The sequence below is a fragment of the Hippocampus comes genome, unplaced genomic scaffold (genome assembly GCF_001891065.2).
Source record: "Hippocampus comes isolate QL1 unplaced genomic scaffold, H_comes_QL1_v1.1 scaffold104, whole genome shotgun sequence".
Lineage (NCBI taxonomy): Eukaryota > Metazoa > Chordata > Actinopteri > Syngnathiformes > Syngnathidae > Hippocampus > Hippocampus comes.
Window position 1 is genome coordinate 5,585,168 of NW_017806072.1, and position 10,882 is coordinate 5,596,049.

Below are 10,882 nucleotides of genomic sequence, written 5' to 3' on the forward strand. Positions count from 1 at the left end.
GCATCCCAATTTGGACTTTGTGTTCACTGTTAAATAAAGAAAAGTGCATTTTTCCAGTGTATGTGGAGTTATATGTGAGGTTCGCAAATTATGACAATAAACATAATTTTATAACAGTTGTTTTTGAGACTTTTTTTTTTTAAATGTGGATCAAATATGGCTCATGAAAGATATGGCTTAGTTGAGGTTGAATTAAGGCTGATATCAGGAACCTGTTCTGGCCCAGCGTCGGGCCGGAGTAGGGCCGGATATGGTTATACAATGCGGCTCAGATCCGGGCCGAATGCGGCCCGGATCATGGATGCCAGACCCGGGCCACTGCAGGACCGTCATTCATTGCGGTATGTGGGCCGAGTGTCGTGCCGTGTCCGCGCCAGAGCTGGGCCAGACCAATTTTGCTGACTGGGTCCTTGGTGTACTCCACCTGGAGTCAAGCTGTCTAGTCTATTTTGAATTGCCATCTGCTCTGATAAACAAACGATTGTAAGTGCAAACCACAGTGTATTGTGGGTTTAATGCTGTAGGATCAATGCTCTTGTTGAATTTGAGTTAACTTCCAAACTTCGGTTTATCCAAAGGTTTGTGGCACCAGGAAATGTGAATCTAAACAATGTTGAAACTGATAGAGGGGAACAAATAAGCAACTTTGACAAGAATATATGGTGTGCAGCCATCACACAACCAATCAGTGGAAGGAAAATAATAGGATGGAATCAAGTCTAATTGAGCATGAGTGGTCATTTGTTCTCCGTGGTTGAGGGCTATCATACTGTGGACAACGAAGCGGGCTAAATGTAATTAGGCCATTTGGAGACTCTTTCTGTTCTGTAACAAGCAAGAGAAAACAAACTCCTTGAATCTGTGTCCAGTAACAGAAAGAAAGCTTTCATGATTCATAATTCTCACAATTCTCCTTCAGACGAAGTCATGTAACTTTACTCGGAAAAATTGTATCATGACAGAATGTTAATTCTTAATAAGAATGCTCTGACTGAGCACTATAATCATGATTCTCTGATAGATATCATGCTATTATTATTTTGCAGTAGCAATGGACACAGAACCTGATAAAAACCCGTACCTGTAGCTGAAAACAACATTGATGAATGCCACAAAAAGTGTGCTTCTGTATAATTGACCATTAGTTGTTGCACACACTTAACTTCATTGGTTCTAGCGTATATGTGTCTACCTAAGGAATTATTAGACATTTATTTCATCTGCGCTTGTTCGTGTCTGCTGGCTGACCGAGCATTGTATATTTGTGTCAACTCTGCCAGGTTGTAGGCCACCTGCAAACACATAATCCGCTCATGCTCCCGCGTAGGCCACCTGCAAACACATAATCCGCTCATGCTCTAGAATACACTATTCATCATTTTTTTAATAACCACGGAAGAAGATAAACATGAGTCCCAAACCCCTACCGTGTCTGAGGGGTAGCACTTGTTCTGTTCCTGAATTTAAAACCAATTGGCACGATGATGACGCCGCAATGTGATCAGCCATTTGCCAATAGAAAGTGTTCATTCATGCTTAATGAAAAAGCATTAAAGGATTTTACCCAACAATGTACAGTATAACCCAATAAAAATTAGGCAGTGACTGTTTTTGGGTCCCTGTACTACAATATGGAAACAATTTACTAAAGATAGGTACTAATGCAACTCCAGGTAATGAGTGCATCGTTCTTAAAGACAATACAGTTATTTCTGATTGAGCAACAGTGTATGATTTCTGACTCGCTTACACCGAGAAATTATTTAAATTCAGTAGTGACTCCACTTGACTTCCTTGATTTATGCCACAGTAATTTGGGAGTCGGGACTTGCTTGAAATTGAAGGTTAAGACATGAGACCTACTTGGGACATGCGCAAATGTGTACTACCTATGCGATTTACTTCCCTGCTTCATTCCTGTTTGTATGTTTCGAAGCAATTGACTCTTTTACTGCATAAAAAGAAGCACGATGCTGTTTACAGACTGTCTCTTTCGTGTTGTATAAGTAGATCATATGTAAATGTGAACCTCATCACACATGTAAGATGAGCGTTGTTAGCCCTTAAGTGCTAACTCTCCTGTCACCTTCCACAGCAAACCCAGCAAGGTGATCTCCTTTGTACCTGGCTCACCCGACACGCTGACAATCCGCTGTCTTAAAATCAGAATTACTACAAATTGCAGGGCTTAAATGACGGTTCCATGCTTCACATAGACAATAGTTACTGAACCGCTTGTTGCCTTTAGGTGCCAAACATGAGGTGATAGTATTCCATATGGTTCCAGTTGGCCATATACGGGATAACATTCAAGGCCTATTACATGTTAATTGCATTAGTCTGAAAGACTCAAGTGTCATCTGTTGAACTAGCATGCAGACCTTTGTCAATCACCAGATGTCACGTAGATTGACACACAGTCAGGTGACTCCTTTTCATTTGCGCTCTGTCCTTGTGCCCTTGCTAGTGCAGCGGTTCATGTCGCTCACTTTTGCACAGCCGGCAAGGGGATGAAGTCCCACTCAAAATACGATTCTCCATCAGCCTATGATTGACTTTTGACCAATCCAGCATACAGTCTGTTTTTCCACCTAGTTCAGCTATAGGATAGAGTCCAACTTGTGCCGCGACCCTGAACAGGGAAATTGGAACAGAAAATGTGTGGATATTCATATTTGCTTGAATTCGTTTTTTGTTTTAATAAAGGACGAAACACAAATTCTCTTGTAATAATAGAACAACATCCAGAATCATTTCTTCTACTGTGATTTTTCTGTGACTGAACATCCTTACAGCCCTAAAGTTTAAAGATCTTCTCTCTATGATTATAATTGTAGATGCGAATCTTGTGTTACAATATGAATAAATTGGCGAGTCAAACATGGTAAACAACCAGATCTTTTTATATAACATTTTAGATAACACCTCACACTTTATTACACAACAATTCTCCTGAGCCTATGGCGATAGAAAGAGAAGGCGCAATGGGGGAGGATGTTGGCATACGCTATTTCGCAGTTCTCTATTGCATGACTCACTGTTAAAGCAAAACAGACACTCGATGCAAGCTAGGCATTCATTAACAAACCTCCCTGGGTGGCGAGCCACAATTCCTTCTATGTCCAATTAATCTTTAGCTTCTCCAGCACTCCGAACCAACTTGGCAGGGTGCTACACAAACTTCCAAATTGCTTGCTAAAGCAGATATAAAGCGATTCGCATCTCAGAGGATGTTGCTACGCTACCGCATGGAGATTCACGTGCCCGTTGCCCGAGCCATGTGACAACCCCCAACAACAAGCCAGAGGCTGTTCTGCTGGGGAAGGCAATACAAAGCTAGGGTGCACAAATAACTGTGCTGTACACTCACACATTGTTGAAGTGAGAATAAGCACAATTAGCCTAGTAGTGAATGATATCATGCTATCAATACCTCAGGGACATTGGTGCAAGCATATTGTTCAGAAGAGGTGAGTGCTCTCACGAATTGCTGGCTTTTATTCAGGTCTGATGTCAACAGGAGATGCGAAGATGCGATGCGAAACCTTATCAGGGTCAGAGGTTCATCAGAATTTAAAAATGCACACTCCCTACCTGCCAAGTGCACTTGGTGCACATAGATAGCACTAGCCAATGTCCACAACATGTATATAATCAAAATCTTTCAACTTTTAAACATAGCCTCCCCTTCATGGGCAGAACGGGGTTTGTTGTCACTTTTTTCGGTTGTGTGAATTGCTCATCATCAAAGCCTCTTTCAACGTTATTCCTGCATCGAAGTATCCTCATTTTCCAACTCAATAAAAAAGAGGCAACGATCAAAGACGCTGACACATTTTGACACCGAACCCCATATACAAACGCACAAGGTGGTTTAAGGGGACCAGAGGCTGATGTGTCACACCCGCGATACGGAAGGGACTCATCAGGGATGAACTTGACTGCACGACTGCGGGATATATACAGGGGAGTTAGTCAGCCTATTAATTTGGGCATTTTCATGCAGGACAAAATTATGGTAGTGGGAAGGATTACTGGATTTAAAAAAATTTCAGGCAAAAGTGGGGAGCTCTCTATATTTCTTGACAAGCACTGTATGTATGGCTTTAACGCTTCTCTAGCTTGTGAAAAGGGGACATTCCAGAAATAAAATCTTAAACGCTCTCAAATTGTGCTTCAGCATCCCCCAAAATTGGCAATACACACCTATGTGCCAACAGAACCACAAAGCCCAGAACAGTGATGCAGACGTGCTAAGTACTAGTCCACCCTGTTCATCAAATTAAGTTTTACCATAGCAAATCATACATTTTTCTGAAAATATTTCGACACTGGCGACACGGCACTCGACTGGTCAGCACGTCGGCTTCACAGTACAGAGGTGCAGGGTTTGAATCCGGGCTCCGGTTTTCCTGTTTGGAGTTTGCATGTTCTCCCCATGCTTGCATGGGTTTTCTCTGGGTACTCCGGTTTTCTCCCACATTCCAAAAACATGCATGGGAGGTTGAGCGATCACTCTAAATTGTTCTTAGGTGTGATTGTGAGCGTGAATGTTTGTTGTTTATCTATGTGTCCCCTGTGATTGGCTGGCAACCAGTTCGGGGAGTACCTGAACCCCGAGGAGTAGCCTGTCGGGCTGATCTAGAAATAGTTCACCAGGGATGTAACAAACATAGTGATTTTTTTTTTTAGGAAGAAGTGATCATTTGAAAACGTGAACACTGGCAGATGTTTATCAAGACAGTGTTGCCATTGATCATGATGTGTTTCCCAGTTATTGGCAGAAATCATTGATGTGATCAGTGTTTTCTCAAAAATGAATATCCTTTTAAAAAATGTAAAATAGTATTATCAATGGTGATTTGTGCAATTTTGTGTGTATCAAACCTTCCGCATTAATACACTGAAAATATTGTTGAATACAGTATGCAGTATTATAATATTATTTCGTCAAGTGGTTGCACAAAATAAACTCATCTGGATCATGATACATTTTTTAAAGAGATGTACAGTCAACTTAAAATGTATATGGATCCAGATAACTTTTTTTTCCTGCAATTATTTGACAAAATAAAAGGTAGTAAATTAAAAAAAAAAGTTCTTGGGTGCACCCAAGAGTTGGTGGAAAAAGTTGGTTTAGCGTATACACAATATTCTGTCAGTGAGTATATTTCAAAGGAAAATCTGATTTTACGTATAATTCTAAACCTTTTCACCCCAATTAAAAAAAAAAAGAAAATGGAAAAAGCAACTATAAAATGTAAAAAAAAAAAAAAAATTCTAATACCAATAAGAACCAAACCAAATATATTTCAACCAAGTGCACCAAACTGTTGCTAAGGAAGAACAGTGAACACATTTTGGCTGGGATGACGTGAAAGAATTCACAAGGAAGGTGTGGAGGCGTGAAGCCCCATCAGGAAGCGTCAGTGAAGGTCTTCTTTCGATTACACTGACACCTACTGGACACACGTGGACTTGAATTTGAACACATACTATAAAGTGCAAAATAAGCATGAATTACGCTTTGATGTACTCCAACATCTTCATGCAATATGCTTGTATGTTAGAATGCAACGCGGTTTATGGAACAACATTAAATCTGATATTTTTTTTGCAAAAAAAAAAAAAAAAACAAGTCATATATTTTTTAGAAAAAAATATATGATTTGTTCAATTTTTTTTACATTTAATCTTACTTTCGTATTTCAGCCCTGGATATTGTTAAAATGAAGACTGATGAGAAAATAGCAGTTCTAATTTATGCGGAACTACACTCTGGCATCTTTAGCTCCTTAAATCAACATGACACATTGATCTTTTATGTCACATGTTGTGTTTTATTCAGTAAAACCAAGACAGCACCACACATGTAATGGTTACGGCTTTTCTTCAACACATTCATCTTGTGTGCATTTGTATTGGTAGCCATCTTATTCTGCTGTTAGTTATTGCAGGCAAAAAGAACCTGAGCAACATCAATGAGGCACAATCACATTTTTCTGTTTTCAGGCCAGTTGATTGATCGTGCTGCAATAGTTAAGCAATTCAAGTCCACAAATCAAATTTCTACAATGTGTATTATTCATGATTCATATGTTGTTGGTATCTTGAATCTGGCTCATTTAGGAAGATCTTCAGCGATAACTACGACCACATGTGGAAATGTTCAGTTTGCCTGTAAAACATTCCAGCTTTCAGGGCAGGAAATTCGGCCTTTTTGGCCTTCAGAGAGCAAGAAAATCTTTCAGAACCAGATGGTGTTTCTTTTTCTCCAACTGAGCCCCCTTATAACACCTTGACACACACACACACACACACACACACACATAACTACGACCACATGTGGAAATGTTCAGTTTGCCTGTAAAACATTCCAGCTTTCAGGGCAGGAAATTCGGCCTTTTTGGCCTTCAGAGAGCAAGAAAATCTTTCAGAACCAGATGGTGTTTCTTTTTCTCCAACTGAGCCCCCTTATAACACCTTGACACACACACACACACACACACACACACACACACGCACACACACACACACACACGCACACGCACACATTATATATATATACACATATACATATACACACACACACACACACATATATATATATATATATATAGTACTAAATATACAACACTCACTCTGTAGTTTCATTGTAATCAGCAAAACTTGTCCACTAATAAGAGACTCTAGAACAGGAGTGTCATATGCATTTTTTTGTCACGGGCCATATCGTGGTTATGGTTTCCGTCTAAGGGCCGTTATGACTGAACTCATATAAAAGTATAATTATTTTATGTTAACACGTGTACACAACAAAATAATGGATGACGAGTTTTGTAATCAGAAGCCAGTAAATTGTATCTTCAACAATTTTCTAATTTACTTGAAAGAGGGACTGGTAACAAAAAATACATGCATTAGCTTGTAGTTGTATGTCAGTTTTGTTAAAAGTGAAGACAATTTGCAAGAAATATGAAGTTCCGATAGATAAAATGCTGTTGCTGCCCAGATCTCATTTTTGGGCCTTGAATTTGACACTTAAATTCCAGAGGGTGGAGTTGGGGGAAATATCCAAATCGGGATTGCATTTGACTAAATGTCTTTAATCAATTATGGAAGAAATGAGCAATCAACAAAAGTCTAATTCCTAAACTATGGTCTGCATTAATGTCTCATCTTTCCAAAGCTGATGTCATGTTGTCCTCTTTAGATCACAAACTAAATGAGACTAAGTCAGCAGTGCCTCTGCTCGTTGCAGCCACATAGCACACACCATTTTGTATCATTTTCATAAAGGGGAAGTCAAATCAAAAATGTTCTTTTACAATATTTTCTATGAGGTCCTACAAGTCTAAACATTGTATTCTGATTAACATTGTCCATCCATGCATCCATTTTATAATCCGCTTATCCTCACGAGGGTGGCGGGCGTGTTGGCGCCTATCCTAGCTGCCTTCGAGCTGTAGGCGATGTAAACCCCGAACTGGTTGCTAGCCAATCACTGATTAGTATTGTGTTTATTAACTATGAAGTTAGCAGCAAAAGCCACCATTTTTTCTCCATCTAAGGGTGTGGCCATTTTGCCACTTGCTCTCCACTGAAAATGTAACTGATTGTTACCTGAGCCCTGAGCAACTGTGATGTCATTTTCAGTTGACAGCAAGTGGCAAAATGGCCGCCCCCTGAGATGGATAAAAACAGTTGGATTTTGCTGCTTTATTCATATTCCACAAACGGAATCATAATCACAATACCGTGTTTAGCCTAGTGGGGCCGCACAGAACATATTAACGAAAAGACATTTTTTTTAGTTCACTTCCCCTTGAAAGACAGAATGAATCAACAGTCAATTTAACACCATCATTTATTATGCCCATCCCTATTTCTAATTATTTCTTGAACAAAATAGCCCCTCCACACAATTTATTATTCAATACAGATTATTGCTATGTTGAAAGAATAAAAACTACATACATGGACAATGGAAAATATATATTATTAATCTTTTTTTCCTTTTGAGATATTTGGTTAGCAGCATTGATACCCTCACTACTTCTCTCCTTCTCCTTTACTCAAAGATGACACTTAACGTGTCAAAGTTCCATCTTTCTTTGGCTGTGAGATAGTAACGTGCCTGAGGTTACGGCTTTGTGAGGAGAATAGAGGAGGTAGTAGCTTTTAATCTCTTCTGACTGAAGTGTGATGAAAAGCAGCCTTTACGCAAGTGTAAGTGCTGGAGCTGGGATGTCAGTTTAATTTGAGAGGTTACAACATAAAATGTAAAATGTAGTCTGAAAGCAGGAAAAAAAAGGGGGTACATGTTGCTTATCCCATGTGCTTGTGATGCTTCTCGTAGCCTCCTGCGTTGTTTGTGCTGGTACCTGCAAGGCAAAGCAACGGGTCAGGTGGACTCTTAATGCTTCACATGTAGTCGTGATGCTCGTGTGCTCCCATTTGTTCATATTACCTCACTTACCTAAGTAGTCCTTGTAGTCCTTGAAAAATTTGTGCCTTAGACCCCGTCCATCTGAAACAAAAAGAGGTGACAGTATAAAAGTCAAATCTCAGCATTCAATCAATCACAGCACACTTGAATATTGTATTCTCTTGATGACAAAATCCATGTGAATATTGAAAAATTCTTTTATGGAGCCAAAATAAGTCGAGCAAAAGCAGTTTACTATACTGTTGTATCATAATCAGTATCATAATCTGCGAGGAGTTCAATGCAGTAGAGGCACCATACTTTTGTGTGCAGTATATGATTGAAAAATGTCACATAGTTTATAGCGGCTCTACAGTAGAAACAAGATTTTGACTCCAACGTGAACTTTGCATTTGACCAAAAGTCCTTACGTGCATATGAAGCATTTACCAATTTTGGGTTACAAAATAGTTATAAATAATATCAATGCAATTACTTTTTTTTACAGACTTTTTAATAGAGGACAGAAAGTAATGTAGAAATGGATGAAGCAATTTAAAAGTTTAGAGGAATAGGACTCCATGAGCAATAGCAGGTGACACAATTGCAAATGTCATTTTCGGTCATCAAGCACCCGATTCAAATGAAGAAGAGTACTGTATTTAAGTCTCCAAGAGTGCATCCAAATTCTACCAGAGTTGGCACGCTGCTTGATGCACTGTCCCCGGTTGGGGATTCCAGCGGCAGGATTTCCTGGGTTGATGATGTGGCATTCATATCCCGTAGGACAGTGGAGAGGTTCATCGCCATCCTCTGTTGTACTGCACGCCTCGGCTGGCCGTTAAAAATACACAAATACACATTAATCACAAGAGTACAAGCAACATTAGCTGAATGAAACATTTTTCACGAAGCAAAGGATAAATAGAGCTTCAGGCCTTGTAATGCTCAGCATCCATCGCGGTGCCTTCTGTACCTTGTCACAGTATGAAACTTGTCTTACCGTATGTCCCAGAGTTCAGGACACTGGCACATCGCTTTACTCATTTTCCCTCCATATTAGTCAAGATGTTCTCACCGTACCATATTAAAATGCATTACTGTTGTCACTCAGAAAGTGCTGCGCAACCATTTTTCCGAATGGATGTGCTGAACTGTCATCCCAGCGCGCTTCTGCTCGAATGGAACATTTTTCAATTTGAGCGCATCAGCAGGTGCCTCCTTCAAGCGCTGCCGTCTGCTGCACCATTGCAGTGTGCCAGCACATGAGTAGATTTGTCAATGGCACACTACGCTGTGCTAGTGGGAAAAGGCCTTCAAAAGGATGGTGCGTTCTTTTATTTTGGGGAGTGTTGTTAGAAACTCCCACTGCACCCAAGGAGGACACTGTTAGAATCACGAAAGTCAGAATCAGAGTGCTACATGTTTTTTGCAGTGAACGAATATCACTAAGCGCAGAATCAGTGTTGTTCACTGAGAGATTAAATCATCTCCACTCCCCGCTATCACTCTTGCGGCTCAGCTCAACTTCACTGGAAAGAAATGAATACATTTTCGAAACTTCACTCTAAATATTTGTTGTATCTGCTGTAGATGATGCCCATTCATTTATAGACAGCAGTTGTGACGTGTTTAACATTTAGTTGAGCTCTGCACTTGTTTGTTCGTGATTTATAATGGCCTGGAGAAGCCCCAGGCTGACAATGCAATGTTTCTAATAACCGGTCATTCATGTACTCACCCTGCAGCACTTCCTCTGGACCATCTAGTAGCCAACCGTTGCCCCCTAACCACCGAGGCTTGGGCTGCACCAGCCAGTCGAGGACTACTCGTGATGACACAGACACGGAAATAGTTATAAATATTCATGAACAAATCAATGCATTGAACTTGGTGGTTCCACACACCTGGCGGGGGCTGAACGGATTCCAGGCAGGCATAGATGCAGCCGTTGTAGCAGCAGCGTTTATGGCGCTCACACTCTGAGTCCGAGCGGCAGCCTGGCACCTCACAGGCCCTTTCTGGGAGCATCTGAGGGGGTGGTGGGCAGCGGTCATTTTTCTGGTGCTGTGTGGACTGCGGGTGGTTGGGATACTCGTAGTCCTGCGAGACCAGAAGGGCAAGTTGCTGAAAAATTGCTTCCAGTGAATGTCTCCATAAAGTCGACCACTAGAGAGCAGCAAAGTGTGCGGTAGATGTGTTACATACACGGAGCCCCATACATGACATTTGAAGAAGAAAAAAACCCGACTTTGTGCACACGCTGTAACTATGCACGAGGAACCAGTCTGTGGGCACGGACTACTGCTATGTGTGCACAAAATAGAAAGTGCGCACAGTACTTGTTCATGGATATCAATGCCTTACTTGAGTTAATTTTGAAATTGTCTCTCGGAATCAATCATGGTGGCTGACTACAGTCAAGACGCTTGATGGAGCTCCATTATTTTAGGT

General features: G+C 40.6%; 1 protein-coding gene across 1 annotated transcript in view; it reads right to left on the reverse strand.

Annotated features, from left to right (window-relative positions):
* Positions 1 to 7,849: 7,849 nt before the first annotated feature.
* Positions 7,850 to 10,882, reverse strand: part of LOC109530326 (WAP four-disulfide core domain protein 1-like) — a 4,532-nt gene continuing 1,499 nt past the window's right edge. The window contains exons 2-6 of the mRNA XM_019893940.1: positions 10,336 to 10,597; positions 10,170 to 10,253; positions 9,122 to 9,262; positions 8,480 to 8,530; positions 7,850 to 8,384 (exon numbers count right to left, since the gene is read on the reverse strand). Of these exons, the coding sequence (XP_019749499.1) occupies positions 8,329 to 8,384; positions 8,480 to 8,530; positions 9,122 to 9,262; positions 10,170 to 10,253; positions 10,336 to 10,597 (594 nt within the window). The 3' untranslated portion in view covers positions 7,850 to 8,328. The remainder of the gene's footprint in view (positions 8,385 to 8,479; positions 8,531 to 9,121; positions 9,263 to 10,169; positions 10,254 to 10,335; positions 10,598 to 10,882) is intronic.